This window comes from Centropristis striata, chromosome 6 (assembly GCF_030273125.1).
Source record: "Centropristis striata isolate RG_2023a ecotype Rhode Island chromosome 6, C.striata_1.0, whole genome shotgun sequence".
NCBI lineage: Eukaryota > Metazoa > Chordata > Actinopteri > Perciformes > Serranidae > Centropristis > Centropristis striata.
In genome coordinates, this window is record NC_081522.1 from 32,339,218 (window position 1) to 32,360,934 (window position 21,717).

General features: G+C 38.1%; 2 protein-coding genes across 4 annotated transcripts in view; one reads left to right on the forward strand and one right to left on the reverse strand.

Annotated features, from left to right (window-relative positions):
- LOC131973225 (zinc finger C3H1 domain-containing protein-like) overlaps window positions 1-2,505 on the reverse strand; it is a 28,636-nt gene extending 26,131 nt beyond the window's left edge. For both annotated transcript variants that reach the window (XM_059335162.1, XM_059335161.1), the window contains exon 1: window positions 1,776-2,505. In XM_059335162.1, coding sequence (XP_059191145.1) covers window positions 1,776-2,364 — 589 coding nt within the window. In that variant the 5' untranslated portion in view covers window positions 2,365-2,505. The remainder of the gene's footprint in view (window positions 1-1,775) is intronic.
- Window positions 2,506-4,298: 1,793 nt separating this feature from the next.
- On the forward strand, window positions 4,299-19,922 carry tbc1d15 (TBC1 domain family, member 15). 2 transcript variants are annotated; one of them, XM_059335732.1, is made up of 17 exons: window positions 4,299-4,350; window positions 6,199-6,300; window positions 6,626-6,700; window positions 6,795-6,933; window positions 7,535-7,754; window positions 8,502-8,604; window positions 9,371-9,568; window positions 9,852-9,980; window positions 15,446-15,549; window positions 16,243-16,337; window positions 16,423-16,539; window positions 17,213-17,313; window positions 17,463-17,562; window positions 18,285-18,382; window positions 18,494-18,610; window positions 18,735-18,821; window positions 19,654-19,922. In XM_059335732.1, the coding sequence occupies exons 1-17, from the start codon at window positions 4,327-4,329 to the stop codon at window positions 19,834-19,836; spliced, it is 1,992 nt and encodes a 663-aa protein (XP_059191715.1). In that variant the 5' UTR covers window positions 4,299-4,326; the 3' UTR covers window positions 19,837-19,922. The 2 variants fall into 2 exon arrangements, with proteins under 2 accessions (XP_059191715.1, XP_059191716.1); XM_059335733.1 differs by having other exon boundaries at window positions 9,374-9,568.
- Window positions 19,923-21,717: the final 1,795 nt, after the last annotated feature.

The window sequence follows — 21,717 nt, forward strand, 5'->3', positions numbered from 1 at the left end:
TTAAAGAAATCAACATCAGGTTCTCAGTTCAGTTATTAAAACAGATAAACTTCAGTTCAGTGATGAAATCTAAAAACACTCATAAGTTAGTTTCTATGAAACATGAATCAAAATGATTTCTGCTTCATTTTCTGTCAAGTCATCAATCAGTCCTCTAAAAGTGAAGATGGGTTTGAAAAAGATACAAATAACCATCTATCAAAGACTGAAACGAGCGTTAGATTTTCACATTTTCAACAGTCCTTGAATGAATCATGTGACAAACTTTAGTGTTTTTAGTGGAGTCGAACGGCTGAAAAGTTTTCATTTCAGCTCATAAATACTCATTTTTTTCCGACATATCAGTAATCAGTGAGTTTGAATCATTAATATAATTTAATATCAGTTTGGCCCGACTTTTTAACAACTTTACAAAAACTGATAGATCCCAGATAAATCACTTCAATCAGTCATCTAAAAATCAAACACATTCACTCTAAAATGATTCAACAGAGACAAAAGCAGGAAGTCATTTTTTCACATTTCTCTATCTAAAGTAGTAAATCAATAACTAGTCAATTCATTTTCTGTTGATCAGCTGATCCACTCATCTTTTCAGCACGATTATAACACCTGACATGTGTGATCCGCACATGCACACATGCCTACAGAGCCACACCAAAGTATTTTAAACGTTATGTTTTAACTTTTGCTGCTTATATTTATTTTAACGCCTACAACAGTTAACTATTTAGTTTAGGTCTTAGATTCTGTTTTGGGGTTTTGTTTTTTGTTTGAGGAGCCTAAAATCAACCAGCTGAGTCTCTTGTTGTTCACATGATAATAAATTATAGCCAGCTGCTGTTTTTCACACAGAAGAAGAAACACGTCATTGACAGGAAATCTTAGCTTTCGTTTCCTGAATAATCAGCTCACAGGAGAGGAAAGTACCAGGGTACATTTCCTCAAATATTTGTACTTTAACATTTAAACATTTAAATGACAGCTTTAGTAGGACAGATTATCAAAATAATTACAAATATTATCAGTCATTAAAATGAGCTGCATCTGTAAACAATTGATGAACATTAATGCATCAATAACTATACAATAACAGGGTGCAAATAACTATTTCTTTATTTTCTCAGTTAAAAACAGTGGACACTTTTTCTAAAAGTCTTAACTGAAGTGTTGAATTGTCTTGTTTTGTCCAAATCTTAAATCTGTTCAGTTTAACAAAATGTTTAAAAATGAGTAAAATCGGCAGATTTGACACTGGAAAAACATTTTCTTTCATTTTTATATTAAAAAATAATTTAACGATTACTCAGTTATCAAAAGATTATTTTACTGTCCATTAATCGTTGCAGCTTGATCCACAAATATAATTAATATTATTGTGATATATATGAGTGCTTTTGCTTTTACTACTTACATTGTATTTTGACGTTAATAGTGAACTTTTACCCACTACTTTCTGTTCTTAAAGACTTACTTGTAAGTGTTTCTACACTGTAGTATTACTACTGATACTGCAGTAAAATGATCTGAATACTTCACAGGTTTATCATTAGAAAACAAAGTAGAATATAATAACATAAAATATAAAGTCAGACTAAACAATCAAAGATAAGATAAAATAAAATATGTCTGTACGGATCCCCTGATGATCATATAAATTATACATTAATAACTGTGTTTGTGTCGCATTAATATGAATCAGTGTGGCTGCGCTGTAATTAAATCAGAGTGTTTATATGGCAGTAAATTAATTAAAGCTTTAATAAAAAGGATACGTTTCCTCGAGGGGGAGTCCTTCTTATTACCGTGACTCTCTCCGGGCCCGTACCGGCCGGGGGGACCTCTGCCGGTCCCACCGCCCCGGCCGCCTCGGTTCCAGCCCCCGCGCCCGCCGTTTGGCATTGCCCGGTGCCTGAAGCGGCCCAGGGCGTCGTGGCTCCGCTCCCAGAAGCTGGTCCTCGGGCTGGGCTCGCCGTGAGGCCCGAGCACCGGCGGCAGCAGCAGCGGAGGCGGCGGCGGGGCCGGGGCGGCGGGAGGCCGGTCGGGCCCGCTCGGCCCGCACTGCTGCCGGTGGCTCGGGGGGAACGGGCCGTGCCCGTGGAGTCCGTGGGGCCCGTGGGGCCCGTGAGGCCCACGGTTGTATGGCATCATGTGGCGGAAGTCTGGCGGCTGGTGGCCCAGGTGCGGCAGCATGTTATGCGGGTGTTGGTGAGGTTTCCGTGCCCGCGGATGAGCACCGCGGCCCGGCCTGCTACCCTCCCCCCGCCGGAGAGGGACGCTCTCCTCGGTTTCATCATCGCAGATCTCCCCGTCTTCCAGCTCGCCCTCCTCTCTGGGAGAGCGGCTTTCTGTGTTCAAATCCATCCGGTACTAACGTCCAAACTGCCCCGCTGTCTGCCGGCGGTACACTCATCGGACTGAATCCGGTAAATAACTCATGTTTCACCGGACAGACGCTAGGTAACTGCTCCGCTCTCACGGTTAGCTCTCTGTTAGCCTCGCCAGCTGCTAGCATTCAACTCTCGCGATACACACCGAGACTGACGAGGAAGCTGCCCATATAAGGAGACATGACTAATTTTTACCTTTTATTTTATTTTCTTACATGCTTTGTCATCAATAAAAAAGACCATTGAAAGAAATGAAAGAAATGTTATTTTTTCTTTGTGTGGAAAATCATATGTTTGATTGTACATTCTTATTACAAAAAATAATTGTGAAAAAACTTTGATATAACTCATATTCCAATAATAATTATTCTAATAAATACAACCTAAAATAATAGGTATAATCCTTTTTAGATAAGATCCTTTTTATATTTATGTGGAAAAACCTGTCTCAATGTATTAAAATCAGTGCTTTCTAACTCTTAAGCTTCTTGTTTGACTTTTAATGAATTTACCAAATTAATCCAAATCAGAATCAGAATCAAAAATTCTTTATTGATCCCTGGTTGCTGTATAAAATAGTATATAATAGATAATACAAATAGAAAAATGATATATAAATGTAATAGAAATAGAAATAAGTAAGTGTGTAAATTAAATTAAATAAGGTTGCTATACTAAATATACAACAATAATATAAAATACAAATGCAACAAATCTTAAGTCTTAAGTAAATAGAGATATGTACAAATGTGTAACAACAGTGTTACTAGGTGACTTAAATGTTATTATTGCAGATCATTTCTAAAGAAAGTTCATATTGCACAGATTAATTATTATAAGGTCATAGCTGCTGACAGATGAATTAAGCCCAATGGCCAGTCTATGGACTCAGGCTGGAGATTAAAAGATATGCAAATAATCCAACTACTATGGAATAGCTTCCCTATTGGTGTTCATTTTTATTGTTGTCTTTAATCTGATGGAAAATGTGCTGGTCTCTTCTTTAATTTTCTTTATAAATCTATCCTGTAGAACAACAGTGACAGACAGTCTGTGTCAGCAGACCGGACCTGACAGCTGCCATAACCCATCATTATCTACTCAAACCATGCAGCACCAAACAAACAGTCTGGTCATTCAGCAGTGCAGTGCTCTGTTTACTCTGCCATTAATACTGTACATTTCAACTATTATTGTTATTTATACTGTTATTGCATTTTAATAATAGATCATAGATCTTATTTTCACTATTATTATTATCTCAGGCTGAAACACCTACTTACACGCGCACGTGCGCGCGCACGCACACACACACACACAGATGAACAAATTAAGACAGATTAAAATATATACTGCACGCAAACACAATATTATGCACATAAAAATATATTGTCATGAATTAGAAAACATACAAACATGTAGCATGCAAAATGATTATAATGTGATGTAAATTGTATTGATTATCATTTTTGATAAGATTGTGTCACAGTTTATTATGTGCCTTATTCAATTAATTTATTCCTGGTAATGGCAATATGTTTTATACTTATATATACTTTATACTACTTATGAAGAAAATCATAAAAGCTGAACCAAGGGAATCCCAAATACAAACAGGGCAAAATTGTGCCTGACAAATAAACATAAATACACTATTGTTATGTATGGAACTTGTATTTTTACATGTATTTTTTAAAATCAATTTATATATATTTTTATATATATATATATGCTGTATACATTATATATTATATTTTTTTTCTTTATATTCCTTTTGTAAAAGTTTAAGCAAACAAACAAAATTAATTAATTAATAAAAAGCTGAATGCGCATGCGCAACACGGTGGCCCACCGGAAGCTGACTTGTCGGTTTTGTTTTGGAAGTTGACAAGCACGTGAGCTGCTGACGTCACCAGGAGAGAGGGACGGAGGCGTCATGGCGGCGGACTGTGTGAGCAAGGTAAAAATAATACAAATACAACGCATAAAACAGCCTGTCTTTATTAAACTCCGCATTTAGATCGGTTTCTAAAACTGTTCAGTGCCGGTCAGAGCGCTAACAGGCTGCAGTTAGCTCAGGTTAGCTGTTAGCTGTTAGCCGCTGAGCTACACCAGCATCCTGAGGAGGAAAACCTGCCACGACAGCATCACTGCTCACCACAGCTCTCTGAGTCTGTCCGAGTCGGTCTGTTTGTCTGTAGGTTAACATCCACAACTCGACCCCCAGCCTCCCACACCTTATCACAACAGCAGTGTGAGAGTTAGCATAATGCTAACGGAACTAGCTGTCGGCTGTTGACAGACTGGGCCCCTCAGAGCACTTAGCAGTTAGCTTCTCAAGTCCAAACACAGACAGCATGATGTTGCTTCTGTCAGCTGACGGACGGTCAGTGTGTTTGTTAGCTCAGAGCTAACGTTAGCAGCTAGCACACAGGTGTGTTTTTACTGTAAGCTGACGTCAGTGTGTCTGTTAGCTCAGAGCTAACATTAACAGCTTGCACACAGCTGTGCTACTATCAGCTGTCAGACTAAACTCACAGGCTACATGATGCTAACCTGAAACCAGTCTGTTGACATTCCTGTCTTTAGGTAAACATGACGTCTGAGTGATGTTTAAACACCCTGTCGGTGTTGAACATCACTTACTGCTGCTTTGAAGATTTCAAACTCTTCAAACATTCAGTGTGCAACAACAACAACAACAACAACAATAACAACAACAACAAGGTTTCTAGCAGGACTGTCCCGTCAGTGGAATAAACTCAGTTTTAGAGATCTGTTGATTAAATCAGCTCATCCAGAAAGATCGTCGACTAAACTGTCAGTAGTCAAGAACAGGCCTGTTTTTCAACAAGTTGTAACTTTGTTTCCTCCAGACAAAGACGAAACAACTGTCTAATATTCCCGCAACAATCATGCTGCTGCAACTCAACCATAAATTAACTTGTATCTAAAGTTGTAACTTCAGAATTCAGTGGCGGTTTGACCCAAAACAGAACATGACCACACTCTGTCCTGACCTTGTTTATTATTGATTGCTGCGTTGTCAACAAAGTGAAAGTGAAACATGTCTTCATTGGAATTTAGCCATAAAAGTAGTACAAAATCAACCTACACTGATACTCACCAGACAGAGCTTGACTTAAACATTGTTTTGTGAATGCCACTCCAATATAAAGTCAGTTTCGGACAGTCCCAGAATATAGAGAAAATATCAGTCTCCCATGAACTGTTTATTCCCATTTTTTTATTGCATAGGGTGTTTTCATTTTTAACATTAAGAAGAGTATTGTACATTTTAGAGATGGACTTGTTTAGTGTTGAACTGAAGGCTGATTTTAGGATTTTATGAAACAAAAAAAACAGATTCTGTTGTTAATAAATCTGTAGGCATACATTTCTGATTGAAATAATGTCTTACTACTTTGAGGTAACTTTGCTGTAAGCCATGTTCATCCTGCAGTGATTGAAAGATTTTAGTGCCCCCTTGTGCATAAATGGAAGATAGGTGGTTAGCCCCTTTCCTATCCAGGATTCAAATCTTCTATCCCCTCTGTTGGAAAAAAAATAATTCTGTATTGTATGTGTGTATATATAAAACCCTAACCCTAATAAAAATCAGTATTTATTAATCATGTCTTGTTTTATTATGTTGGTGTCTTGAAGACCCTTAAGTGTTTAGTTGTCTGATGTTTTTAACCTCTAAGGGACCAGGCTGAACAACAGTTTATCTTGTCTATTATTATGAAAAATAGCATATGTGATGAAAATATGAAGACTTGACTTTTCCCTGATGTTTATTTCACAGGTGATATTTGAACATGAAGGAGTCTTCATCCATCCAGGCAGCGATGAAGACGGCATCGAGCAGGATATACTAATTTCAGGGTCGCTGCGGATTGTTGAGAAGGTAAAACAGTTCGGAGTCGAAACATCACAGCACTCTGTTCTTTATCAAATAATTTACACGTTATGTTCAAGTCTAATCTATAAATTCACTAAGTAATAAAGTGCTCATTACAAGACCCAAAAAAGAAATTCAGTGATTAAAACCAACAATAATAGAAATTATTCTTATCTGAGAATCTAAAACCATAATTTTTTGCTTAAAAAGGCATTTAATAGTTTCTGAGAATCATCCACAACTAATGTTTCTGTGATGAATCGACTGATTCAGCTTGACAGGTTTTATTATTCATGATGCCATAAAACTTATGTAACATTTTGTGTGTCAGGATGCTGAAGTGTTTGTGGAGTACAGACCGCTGGAAGATTCAGTCGACCCGTCAAACATGTTGTGTGCCGGAAAGGTTTGTCTCACTTTCTACAACAAAAATACATGATGATGATGGTGATGATCAGGATGATGGTGATTTAATTAATTGCCTTGTGTGTGTTGTTCAGGACTCCAGCTCAGTCATGGAGTGGGACCAGTGTTCAGAGAAGTCCCAGCAGCTGTTAGAGTCTCAGCAGAGCTACGAGACCGAGTGGGACATGATCAACGCTGTGTCCTTCAGGAAAAAGACCTGCAGCAACGGAGACGGTCAGTTTAAACCTCCGAAAATCACATACACTTTATTTAAATTAAATTAAATTTATTAACAACCCTCATTAACTTCTGTTCGTTCATATCGTTGATATCGTTCATGTTTTTATTTGTGGCGGATGTGTTTCCAGGTGCTTCTGTGAGTGAATGACTGTTTTGAAGTTACTGTATTATTATTAGTTTCTACATGAATTTTTCATGTATTCATCATTTAACCCTCTGAACCCAGAAACCACCTGGCAGCTCTGAAAATACTTTTCTTCTTTCTAAAAATGAATTTCAGCAATTTTTTTAGTTTATGATAAACAGAAAAAATAACATCTAATCTTAAAATGTTAGGTGCATCTATTAAATACTGAGCTGAAGGGGGTGAATATTTATTTTTTAATTAACCATTTACTTGACCTTATATATTATATTTCTAATTAATTTACATTATTTTGTAAAAATCTGTTTTCACTTTGATATTGAAGAGGTTTTTTTTTGTGCAAACTCTTGTCAAAAAATGATATTGACCATTATTTCATGTATAAAAGCAACAAACATCCAAAAGGAGTTAATACTTTTCATAGGCATTGTTTTTTCTGTACTTCTTCAGGCTCTCTGAACCACAGCAGCAGTGAGCGGAGCCGATGGGCATTTAGCTTCAGCGTCAGTGAACTCCGATCTATCAGAGTGAGGGAGGAGGGCTGGACTGTCCTGCTGCTCAGACTGAAGGAGTCCAGCTCCTCCTGCTCCTCCCCGCCCACTCTGCACTTCCACCAGGGCGGCAGCAGAGAGTTCATGGACAGCCTGAGGAGGTTCGCTCTGCTCAGCGAGTGAGTGCTCTAACTCTTCTTCCACTGTCAAGATGTGTCTCTAGTCTCACATTATACAGAATATAATACTTTTAGGTTTGGGGAAAAAAAAAACAAGACGACATGAAATAATAAATTATGTTTATGTTTATTTCTCTGTAAATAAATCAGTGGACACAGTCGGGACACGCTGTCCTCTGTGTCACAGTATTGTGCTAAGGACCCCGTATCTCTGTGTTATTAAAGTTCTTATCAGCTCGTCTCATAATGGAAGCGTCCAGCAGCAGGGTGACGTCCTGCTGACTGTCTGTCTCCTGATTGGCCAACTCGTCTTTGATCACAGAGAGCAGTGACTCACTGTTTCTGGCTTTTATTTTGATGGAACCTGCTTCTGACCTCTCATTGATTCAAATGAAATATTAGTCATGAAGTCAAGAACGGATTTCAAAATTTTAGTTCAGACTTTCTAAAACAAAGATACTCTTTTTATTTTCATTCTTTCAAATCTTCATGTGTTCTCTCAAATAGGCCTGTCACGATAATTACTATATCAAGTTATCGTTTGATGTATAAAATGGACACCATAGTTTTTGGAAACGAGCTGGAAACAAAATTTTCTCATGTTATCTAAAAACTTGACTTAAAGCTATGAATTTATAATCAAAATATTTTCAATTAAATGTCCTGTCTGTGGATTAATCACCTGATCGTTGCAGCTTCAATTCACACTGTGTGTGTGTGTGTGTGTGTGTGTGTGTGTGTGTGCAGGGCTCCAGAAGATGAAGCATGTCTGTTGGTCAGCACTCCAAACAAAGCTCTGTCTCAGTCCTTCGAGAACCTGCTGGACGACAACAACTTCGGCCTCGTGCATGTAAGAAACTAAACACTCTCTAACACTTCACTCAGTCGGCTGACCTTTATTTACATTTTAATCACTGTCGCCTTGTATTTCACTGCAATATATAAAATATACATAGAATATATAAGTCTGTAAGGGAACACCTCAAACATGTCTGTTGTGTAGAATAACATAGTTTTAATGATATAAATCATTAAAAAAAAAAAAGCACAAGTTGAATTTCTCTGATATTTAAAAAAAAAAAAAAAATTGGAATAAAATGGAATCTATATTTACTACATTCTCCAAGTTTCACAAATGTCGGAAAAAAAATAAATTGGTTCTACATATTGACTATTTCCATGTTTCCAGCCTCTCCTGTCCTGTCCTTACTTTCATAACCTATGATCTGTTCAAGAAAAGTCCAAACCCTGACGATAATGCCTGTTTTTACAGTTTCTTTCTGGGAGTAACATGGATTTTTGGTAGATTTTTCTAAAAAAACATCATTTTCAAATGGCAGGTTCGAGGGGTTCATTGGATCAGTTTGACTCTGAATCATCAGGGACACAAAGAAAACAAACCTCCTGCTGACTTTAAGAAAATACACATTGTTTTTCATTTGTTTTGAAGTTCGCATTAGATTTCCATGTAGTCACATGATGCTCCGTCTCTGCAAAAACCAGGTTAAACACAGTGATATACAGATATTTTCTGTATAAAATATGTGTGTCTAATATCTGTAAATATGAGACAATGTTAAGAGGAACTGGATGCTGAGAGAACAGTTTGTTTCCAGCAGAAGTTCAGGAAGGACCCGTATGTCACCACACTGGGCGGCTTCTCCAAAGTCACCAACTACATCTTCGACGCTTTCCGAGGGACAGAAGAGCAGCACCAGCGCCCCCCGGAGGAGGTGGCCGACCTGCTGGGAGAGGTCATCCCTGGGCTGGAGATCAACCAGCAGGAGGAGCCGGGCTTCGAGGTCATCACCAGGGTGAGACCAGGACACACACTTTCATTATTGTCATATTATATTATATTATACTATATTATTTTATATATTATTATATATAATGTATGTATAAAGTACAGGTTATCAGACTGTTGGAGACTCAACATGACAGTTGTCCTCTGTCTGTCTGTCTGTCTGTCTGTCTGTCTGTCTGTCTGTCTCACCTGTCTGTCTGTCTGTCTGTCTGTCTGTCTGTCTGTCTGTCTCACCTGTCTGTCTGTCTGTCTGTCTGTCTCACCTGTCTGTCTCCCCCGTGTTCCCTCAGATGGACCTGGGGACGCGTCCTCAGGTAATCAGAAGGGAGCCTCTGTCAGTGGAGGACTGGACCAAACACCAGGATCCAGAGGGGAGGATGATCAACATCCCACTGCTCAAACAGCTCGTCTTCAAAGGAGTAAGATTCATTTATGATGATTTATTAATTCATGTATTATATTATATAAAGTAATATTTATATTTTATATGAAATAATTAATTAATTGTACAAAGTATCATTTGTATGTATTGTTATGTAATTATTTAATTTAGGAATTATATATCATCTCAGAATAAACAGTTCCATCTGTCACTTTAAATTATTATAACGTCACTGATTCTTGAGAGTCGGGACAAAACACTTTGTGAAAAACTTTTTTTGAAAATGTACACTATATTGATTAGAGTTATATATTCATGTAGATAAAGATCTGTGCTATTTAACCATGTAAAGGTGCAGGCTGGAGGTTAAAAAACATTTTTAACAAATTCACATGTTTACCTCAAAAACTTGATTTGTGTCAACTCCGTCAGACACACTAAAAGTACATAATTATATAATTATAATAGCCCAACAAGAACCTTAAGTTCTGATGTATGTTGTAATAGTGTTTAATTACTCTGATATGCAATCAAATATAATATATAAACTAAAGGCTTCATTTCACACAATTATGAATACACAGATTTCTAAAAATTTGCATTTTCAAACATTATCTTTTATTTTGCCACTAAAGAAAAACATCCTTAAATGAATAAGACACAAGAGGGTGTAGATCTGATGATCTTTTATTACTTAAACAATAAAAACTGAAAAAGAATTTGTTTTATCCCAAAAAAATTACAAAAACATACATCTGACGGTGCTTATGAAGATCTGACGGTGTTGACGGGAAACTGACGGAGTTGACAAAATTGTATTTGCATTTCTGATTAATAAACAAATGCTTTTTTAAACAGATGGAGGTGACAAAAGATTAAGAAATAACAAATCTATATAACTCTAAATAACAATTTTTAATTCAACTGTAATAAACAAACTGTAAATACACAATTTCAAACTTTAACAAATTGCACCATTTCCAACTATTAAAAAGAAGTGAAGAAATGTCATTAAGCTTATAACAATCAGCCATAGGTGTTGCAAAACATGGCATGCTTAAAAACTTGGGAAAAGAAGAGAAGAGGAACAAGCATAAAAAAATACACTAGGCTGTAACATGAATGCAGTCATGAGGCACTTATAACTTGAGCAGTAGGCGTCGGACATGCTCGCGCTCTATGAAGTCCATCACGTCAGGAACAACACTGTAAATTTCGCGAGTTCTTGATTGGACTGGTGATGCATCTCCAATTAGTTTTACTATGATGTCTTGAAGTGGGCAGAAACAGACATCTTTCTTGCCACACTTAGGCTTAACCTTTGCGGTTGGACCATGGGGATGCAGAAATTCCACTTTCACATCCTGATGTTTAGTGTCCACAGCAATGGTCTTAGCTAGCCACCAGTGATCATCATATACAACTGCTAACCAGTCTCCATTATTAAGGCTGCTCACAGTTGTTACTGGCACAGTGCCCTCAGGACCTTTCAATGGCTCCTCTTCCATCACAGCTCTCATTTCCACATCTTCTTCCATCTCCCCTCCCATCTCATTTTCCATCTCATCCCACAACATCTCTATCGGTCTTTTCTTTCTTGCCCTCCGGGTATCACTCTGCTGTTCATCTGGGCCCTGAAAATACAAGGTAGCTGGGCAGAAGCACTGGCAATCCAACATCTTGCTGCAAAAGCAGGATAGTTGTCTGTGGTGGATCCTGTTCTCATGTGCGATGACTTGGTGTATTTTTCTAGTTAAGGGAACTGGTCTGAGAGGATCCATGAGAAGTGTATCGTATCTTTCCATGTCTTCTTCTACAATGTGGTGCAGCTGAACGCCCTTCAGACTGTTTGAGACCTTCTCAAAGAATGTGTGTCCATCTGTCACATCATTTCCTCTCAGCACTAGGTTGTCAGCTGTTCTTTTTACTGTTCCACCAATGCCGTCTGGTGCGCCTTTACCGTGGGAAGTGGGGAAGAAGTTCCAGGTTGCTTTTTCAAACCCTAGTGTAGGTGGAACAGCAGACAAAAGAAAAAAGTTCTTCTTGTTCTTGTACTGTTTGCTTGGTCCATCAGACCAAAAGTGCACAGTGGTGACCTGTGGATATTTAGTCTTGATATCTTTTAAGACAGGTTCCATGTGTGTCCAGATTGCCACAGCATCTTGTCTCTTCGACTCGGACAGTGTGCAAAACGCTGCCTTTTCACCCTTCGTGTAATACATTCCAGTATGGAGTGTTATCTGTGGCAGATTTTGTCCAAAATGACAGGCCTGAACTTCAGATTTATATTTGCATCTCCAGGATTCTGAGAAGTCAACGTGGACGATTGCTGTATTTTCATCACAGGACTCAATTGTGTTGATGTATGCTTTTGATTGGTTTTGCACTGAACACACATGTGTTGTAGTTTCATTTCTGAGTTTTCGCTCATAGAGTTTTATGAGCTCTGAAAGGCTGCCACTGTGTTGGACAAGCTTAGTGTTGATGTGGATTCCATTGCCTGTGTCTTCTTGAACTCTCTCCCACTGCCTCCACTGAACATGGATTTGGTCTTGCTCTTGGGTTGTAATTGTCCCTTTGTTTAGACGTCGTGAGCAGCTACGAAGAAGGCAAGCCTCACTTGCTGGAGAGCAACAAACTAATTGAAAACTGTCATCTAGTTTGTTTGACTTCACAACACCAGACATTCTCAGGACCTCAAGCATTAAGCAGGCATTCTCATGTATTTGACACAGACAGGTCTTCCGATCAGATGCTTTTGGTGCTGTGACATAGAAGGGCTTCAGAACACAGAATGAAGAATAGCTCAGCTTTACAGTGGGGTTCCTGATAAGAAAATCAGTATGGAGGTTGATCATGGAATCTGTCAGGATCATTCTCTGCTGCTTGATCTTGTTCCTGGTGATTGTGTCAGTCTTATCAGTTGTCACACGTGCAGAATTCAGGAAGAAATCCTGAACAGTCTGTGTGATACCCTGTAGGAATGTTGGCTTTTTTGTTGGCTGTTCCTTTCCTCTCATTAGCTTGTAAGTTAGCCCAAACTGCTGGATTCGGTGAAGAAGACGGTACTTTTTTAGGATCTTGCCTGATGACACACTTAGTGCTGGTTTCTGACGCCGTGGACCAGGAGGTTGTTTGTTTTTCTTCAGCTCTTTTCTGATAATGTTGTGGAATAGAAGAGCTTTTTTGATGTCTGGATTTCTTATGTCGCTTCCTAATAGCATCTTCTTTGTTTCTGTGCCTGGAGAGTCCAGTTGTGTTTTACTTGTGGCCTTTTTTGTGCGCAATATTTTTTTTCTGAGTTTGTTTCGTTGCTTTGTTACATTCTTAAGCTTCTCTTTCAAAATTTGTATTTCTCTTGAATGCCTTTTTCGTGTTTTACTTCTTTCCTTTCTTTTCCTTTCCTGTCTGCGATACTCTCTGGCATTGTATTCTAGAATATCTTGATCTTGCGGACTATCTGGGGGGGTATCTGCCTCCTGCACTGCACCTTCGTGGGACCTTTTCTGTCTAGAACTTTTCTGGGCCTCTCTCCAATACTTTCTCTGAATCCTCTGTGCCCTGTCTCCCATCTTTTCTATCTGTATTACTTTTTTGTCTTGAACTCTCCTCTTCCACCTCTGTCTTTCCTCTGCTTGCATGGCATATTTCTTCTCTGGGTCACTGTTTAATTTTTCTCTTCGCTTTTGTTGGTACTCTCTATTTCTTCTCCTTTGCTCCTCAACTGACAATTTCTGTCTAGCCATGCTTTCCTTTAATACAAAAGTCATAAAAAATGTATTTGAATATTACTATGGAATCAGATGCCCATTTACTTAACATGATTGATTGATTGATGGAAAATTTTAAAGGTGCAGTGTGTGTTCCTACAACCAGATGTTAAAAACATCTACACACTGGCTTGGGCAGACAAAATCAATGTCCAGTGGAAGTAATGGGTATTATTGTAGTAGGTAGTATTGTAACACAGCCATTACAATATTCCTAAGAGTATAACACAAAATGTTCAGGATTTCTTCGTGAACTCTGCTTGTGTGAGAACTGATATAATTGTGATAATGGATAAGAAGTAGCAGATTCATTACACTAATGACGGTGGAGAGGCAGGGTTTTGCACACTGTCCGAGTCAAAGAGACAGGATGCTGTGGCATTCTGGACACATAGCTTATGGATCCTGTCTTAAAATATATCAAGACAAAATTACCACAGGTGCACTTTTGGTCTGATGGTCAAAGTAAACTAAAGTAAGTAAGTAAAGTAACTTCTTCCCCGCTCTATAAGAAGCCAGTGTGTATTTTCATTCGTGAAAACTGCACACTGCACCTTTAAGATTTTACATCAATCAATCAATCAATCAATCAATCAATCAATCAATCAATCAATCATGTAGATAAGTGCTATATATAAGACACATGCTGGAAAATGATTCAATAAGTAGACCACAGCCCAAGTATATTGTAAAATAGTGTATTTGCATGCTATATATATACATTATTGTGCAGATAAAACCCTAAAATAACATTCTATTCCTTTACTATGTTCAAAAATAGTATAATATTAGCACATTAAGCAATTATTGGTGGGTTTGTCAACTCCGTCAGACTATATGTCAACTCCGTCAGACATAAAACCTGACGGAGTTGACTCTGACGGAGTTGACAAAATGGCCTCCTTTTTCCCTCTAGAGAAAAAAACACTGCAGCTAGCTAGCTAGTTTTTTGGCTATTGCTAGCTGTCTCCATAATCTCAATAAAATACTTTCATTGAATACACTATGGTTTAATAAATGTATCATAATGGAGAGACGGTGTTGACATGCTCCAGCTGTGACTATAGGAAAATTGACATTGTTCATCTAAAATATCAAAAATGTCAAACATACCAGACCTTGTGTGGTATTAATGCATTCACCACAGCTAGCAGAATGAAAAGGGACCCTCAGGGATATAGCTGACCATGCAATTGCCTGATTTAATGAGGTTTATGAAAAAATCTGACGGAGTTGACAGAAACAGAGGACACAACTTTGATAGGCAGATTTCTATGGAAAATATTTTTAGATATTCATGGCACACATTGTTTTATACATTTATAACCCTTATCTTTGATTTGATATAAATGTTTTCACAATTGTAGAGGTTTTTAAAGTTTTTTGGGGCTGGTGAATATTGTGACCTCTTGCTGAGGACAAGAGAAATAACATGGGCCGTCTAACCACTGGTCATACATTTAAACAAATATCCCCCCAAAAAGTAATTATCTATGCTAAAACTTAACATCAGTATTCACAATTCCTTTAGATCTAACTTTGTGAGTATGTAAATCATTATTAATTTCTTTATTTTTGATATAAATAAGACTTGTCTATGTGGGACATGTTTTGTCCCGACTCTCAAGAATCAGTGACATTCAGGTAAAGTCACAGTCAGCTCAGTCAATAAAAACCTGTCTCCCCATGTCTCTGTCTCATGTCACCTGACTGTCTCCTGGTGTCTCTGCAGGGACTGTGTCACGCAGTGAGAAAAGAAGCATGGAAGTTCCTCTTGGGATATTTTCCGTGGGACAGCACGCTGGAGGAGAGGAAAGTCCTGCAGAGAGCCAAGACGTACGACTTTACTTCATCACTATCACTATTACTGAACAAACTCTGTGTTTAGACTTCCAAGACACAGCCTGAAATCAAACTGATCAAATGATCAACCATCCATTAATCGATCAACTTAAAATAATAAAGATAAATCTGATCAATTCTTTTAGAAGTTTCATAAGTGAAAATACAAACCTCTTCCTCTCTCAGCTTCTTAAATGTGAAGATTTTCAGCTTTTTCACTTTAAATCCTGATCTGTAAAGTTATATGTCTGTTATTGTTTTTTTAGCAATGTGAAGAGGTTATTCGGGCTCTGGGATCTTTATCATTAAATAAAACAGTTTATGCCCTTAATTATGATCTAGACCTGAAATTATTAGTGATTAGTGGAATGGAAGAAAAGTTTTCTGCAAACATTTGGTAATTGTTTGAATTTTTGTTTTATTGTTTTAGTAGAAATATTTTGAAGAAGTAGTTTCTTCCAGCTGCTCAAATGTGATGATTTACTTAATAATAAATGTAACATCTTTGGGTTTTAAACAAGAAGACATCACTTTGTGCTTCAGGAAAGTGTAAAAGACATTTTTATTTATTTTAGAGATAAAAATTATTAATAAACAGCAGAGAAAATAATAGATAATGATATTAAAAGCTACAGTCCTGTTGTCACGGTGCTGATGTTGCTGTGCTGTGTGTCTCCGTGGCGACAGTGATGAGTACTTCAGGATGAAGCTGCAGTGGAAATCGGTCAGTGAGGAGCAGGAGAGGAGGAACTCCAGACTGAGAGACCACAGGAGCCTGATAGGTCAGCTCATCTTCATCATCATCAATTTACTCTGAAGATAAAAACATTACGTTAACTCTCTGCTGCGTCGTCTTTTTCTCTGCAGAGAAAGACGTGAACAGAACCGACAGAACCAACAGATTCTATGAAGGCATCGATAACCCGGGTCTGGTTCTGCTGCACGACATCCTGATGACCTACTGCATGTTCGACTTCGACCTGGGTCAGTTCCTCAGATCTACTGTGGATCAATAACGTCTGATCACATTATTACTTCAGACTAATTCGGTGTGTTGATGTGCACCTCAGGTGCAGGCACACTGTCTACTTTTTGTCATACTTGACAAAAATTATTTATTATCATTATTCATCTTCCTTCAGATTTTTAGTGAAGAACTCGTTGCACAACGTTTTTTAGAAAATCGCCAAAAACTGTGCTGTAAAGTCCCATTGAAATAAATGGGAGATTGACGTGAAAAGAGCTCAGAAACACACTTTGGGCCTTTGCTAATTCGCTATACTTTAACATAGAAAAATGATTTAAAGTTTAAACGGGCTACTAGACTCTAGACTGTATTGGTCCAAATGACATAAATCATAAAAAAGAGTTGTTTCTCTTTGACCCTTACATCCTTTATTTATTTTGTATTTATTTAAGTTTACACCTTTCTCTTCTCTGTCAGAAACAAGCAGAAGCTGATCTCTGCTGATAAATACTGTTGTTTAGAGCAGTGATACTGTATTCAGTTTTTGTTCATAAGTGTGTTTTTTGAATGCCTTTATTTAGTATTCTTCAGACCTACTGAGGCAAACAGAGACCAACGTTGACAATAACTGTGAAATAAATAAATTTCACTGAAGTCTTTTTTGTTAAATATGTGTGTTTGTTTTCTCAGGGTACGTTCAGGGTATGAGCGACCTGCTGTCTCCGATCCTCTACGTGATGGAGAACGAGGTCGACGCTTTCTGGTGTTTTGTCTCCTTCATGGATCAGATGGTGAGGACTTTTATTGTGAACATGTCATTCAGTAGCTTCCTGCTGTCACAGAGCTGACCTTCATATATATATAATATGTGTACATACAGCGATGTGTTTATGATCCAGACGTCTACAGCAGATTATCTGTGTGTTTGTTGTTGTTGCAGCATGAGAACTTTGAGGAGCAGATGCAGGGCATGAAGACTCAGCTGATCCAGCTCAGTACTCTGCTCAGACTGCTGGACTTGGCCTTCTGGAACTACCTCGGTACTGAAACTCCTCCAGATATTAATCTGTGTTATTAAAAAACAGAGTGCCAGATTCACACATATTAAAGATACAATCACCTGCTGCAGCTCCCCTTCACAACAAAACAGCTCTTTATTCATGGCCTGTGTTTAATACCACAGATTTATTGAATATTAATTGTAAGTGATTATAGATTTTTTTAATATTAATTATAATTGATTACAGATTTATTGAATATTAATTATTAATTAGAAGAGAATATAGATTTATTGGATACTAATTAGAATAGATTACAGATTTAATCAACATTATAAATGATTACAGATTTATTTAATATGAGTTATTAGTGTAAAAGATTTATTAAATATTCATTAAAAGTTATGGCAGATCCGTTAAATAATAATTATACATTAATACAGGTTTATTTCATAATAATTAGAAGTGATTACACATTTATTCAATATAAATAAGAAGCGATCACTTATTTATTATTATTTAGAAGTGAAAGATTTATTTAATGTGGCGCTTTAAAAACTAACCTTACAGTTTTTCACAATAAAAGCATTTAAAGTGTGAAAGTTGTAATTAACAAACACAGGAGCAAGAATCTCATGAGGTAATCTCACTGTTTCTGATGTGTTTCTAAAAATAAGTAGAAGGAGAAGTTAACGTAAGTGTTTGTTTCTGTATTTATCAGTAGAAGAAGTTAACCTCAGTTTGTTTGTGTGTTTTTTCTGCAGAGGCTCAGGATTCTGGTTATCTATACTTTTGTTTCCGCTGGTTGTTGATCAGATTTAAGAGAGAGCTCAGCTTCCAGGACGTCCTGAGACTCTGGGAGGTGAGTTTCTTTTTCTGTGGTGGATCTGCTGTAATAGTCATCGGTGTTAACCTGCAGCTGTGTGAGTCCATGGTTTGTAAACTTACGTGTGTGTGTGTGTGTGTGTCTCAGGTGATGTGGACCGGTCTGCCCTGTCAGAACTTCCACCTGCTGGTCTGCTGCGCCATCCTGGACTCCGAGAAACAGAAGATCATGGAGGAGAACTACGGCTTCAATGAAATCCTCAAGGTCAGGCCGGCAGTATATTATCTAAATATAATATATATAACGTCCAATTTACAGTTCCAGGTTGTTTTAGTGATCAGGATTAGTAACACACTGTAACTGTTGCTCATTTCATCTTTTGTTGTAGCACATTAATGAGCTTTCTATGAAGCTGGACATCGAAGAGATTCTTCAAAAGGCAGAAGGCATCTGTCTGCAGATAAAGAGCTGTAAGGTACGTTTGACGACACATTTCTGCAGATAAGGAGCTGTAGGGTATGTCCAACAACCCGTTTTTACATTTAAAAACCTGCAAAGTACGTTCATCACACATTTCTGCATGTAAAGAGCTTTAAGGTGCAATCAGTAGCAGGTTTCTGCAGGAAAAGAGTTGTAAGGTCCATTCAGTAGCACGTTTCTGCATATAAAGAGTCATAAGGTCCATTCAGTAGCAAGTTTCTGCATATAAAGAGTCTTAAGGTCCGTTCAGTAGCACCTTTCTGCATATAAAGAGTCATAAGGTCCGTTCAGCAGCACGTTTCTGCATATAAAGAGTCATAAGGTCTGTTCAGTAGCACTTTTCTGCATATAAAGAGTCGTAAGGTCCGTTCAGTGGCACGTTTCTGCATATAAAGAGTCATAAGGTCCGTTCAGTAGCATGTTTTTGTATATGAAGAGTTGTAAGGTCGGTTCCGTAGCAGGTTTCTGCAGGTAAAGAGTTGTATGGTCCATTTCAGTAGCACGGTTCTGCATGTCGTAAGGGCTGTTCAGTAGCATGTTTCATCATATAAAGAGTCGTAAGGTACGTACAATAGCACATTTCTTCAGATAAAGAGCTGTATGGTACGTTCAACTACCCATTTCGGATATAAAGGGCTGTCAGGTAAGTTTAACGACATGTTTCTGCATATGAAGAGCTGTATGGTACATTCTGCAGATATTCTGTATCTCCACCTGGTCGAAGCGGACCCAGACTACAGATGGATCCAGGTGTTTTAGAAGTCTGTAGCAGTAAATGAAAACAGTTTATATAATGAGTCTGTTAATCTTTGTTCGGTGTTCCCCAGGACCTGCCTCAGTCCATCAGCTCCATCCTGGGTCTGGACTTGGAGGATTGTGGCTCTGACCTGACTCCGTCTGGGCCGGCTCCGGCTCTCAGACCGGCGCAGCGACCAGACGCCTGCTCCAACGGACTCTTGAGACAGACAGCCAGCTCTCACAACGGCTGCAAAGTGGCCTTCATATCGTAGTGAACAGAGACTGACTCAAGTGTGTCAGCTGGAGGACGCCACGTCGGCATGACGACAGGAGGAGGATGGGGGGACACCACGTCGGCATGACGACAGGGGGAGGATGGGGGAGGGAGGGGGGGAGTGCCACATTGCCATGGTGACAGGAGGACGGGGAGGATGTAAAAAGGATTTAAGATTAATGAGAATCTTATTTTTGTAATTTCTCGTACCATATTGTCTCTTTATTCAGATTCAGTCATTCCTTCTCTGGAAATTTCTGAAGCTCCATTCGGAATAATTTCATTTTTTATAAAAAATAAGAACTGTGTGATGGCTTACTATTGTCTGTCAGGGCCCGGGACTGTCCGCTGGGACAGAGAGATAAAATAAAATACAATTAAATATACAAGGATGGGATTTAAACTGACAGGAGGAGCAGAACTATTATTATTATTATTATTATAACTGCGTCTGAATGGAGCTTCAGTGGGCAGAGCTTTAGTGGGCCGGGCCTCGTGTCGTGACTGGTCAGGTCCAACAAGGCGTTTAAACAGATCAAATATTAATAACCTCCTTCAGTATTAATCATTAATATGGAATAAGAGAGAATCCGTGTTTCCTCTGATGTGATGAAGTATGGATTATTGTTTTTATCTGGTGAAGCTGATTGATCGGCTCTGTCGTTTATCCAACACGCTGTCGATTAGACCATGCCCACTTCTGTGTGATGAAAGCTTTGACATGGTGTCAACCGGCAGGCAGCAGTTGGCAGCAACTCGAACTCAGTGGGGGTCCCATTGTCATGAAACACATGAAAAAGTTGTGTCCTTTAAAAATTCTGTATGTATCAACTCATTGTCGCTGCAGCGTGGAGGCTCTCATCATACAGGAGTGGGCATGGCTTCATCTAGTGGGTGATTAAATGTACTTTTAAAGGAACATTTAAACATTTTAGGAAATATAACTGTTCATTGTTGGAAGTTAAATCAGAAGATTTAGATGATTTCTTTACTTAAAGAGAGGAGAAACAATTACTGGATGATTCTGGTTTTTCACCTTTTTTTGCAGTGTTGGCGTCTCTTCTGATGACATCATACATCTGGATGTGGAGTAAATTTGAACCTAAAATCTGTCAGTTTTTCTGCAGGTGTTTATGAAACGTGACCACAGTGAAGTTGTGTTGTCACTTGATATTAAACTGCAAGAGCTGTTGGTAACCACAGGTGTGCAGTTACCTCAGCTTCACAATTAAAGCCAGTTTCAATGTGAAGTAGCAGCAGTTTAATTAAATCTGAAGCATCATTAAAAAATTATAATTCTGCTCATTAATAATAAAACCAAATGTTTGTTTCCAGAATGTGACACTGTTCCTTTTAAAGAGACTCAGCTCAGATCAGCTGTTTGTTTCAGTTTCATCCCAACGTGAATCAGCGACTTTAATGTAAAAATAAATCTGATTATTATTAAAGAAGTTTCTGTGGAACACCTTGGGATGAAACGGACTGCTTCAACTTTCTGTTTGTGTTTCAGCTCTTTTCATGTAATCCAACAACTTTTGGGCAATAAAACCATTTCAGGAGAACTTTTACTTTTTTGTTGTCAAACAACACAAGATGTCAACACACAGTGACATCTGCAGAGAAAAATATCAATTAAAATGTTCTTGATGAGATCTTTGATGGATCAGAGAAATAACTTTAATGCAACTAACTGGAAGCTGTTAAAATGATTCAGAAGGAGGAAAGGCTGCATTAATCAATAATTGAATATAAACAACAGATTAAACTATTGTGTAATAGTTATAAACAATTAGACTACTCTTCATTTTCTTTCATCTGCTTTGTTTTTGTTTCTGGTTTATAAGAAATCAAACTTGAAACACTGAAATGTATTTTTCAT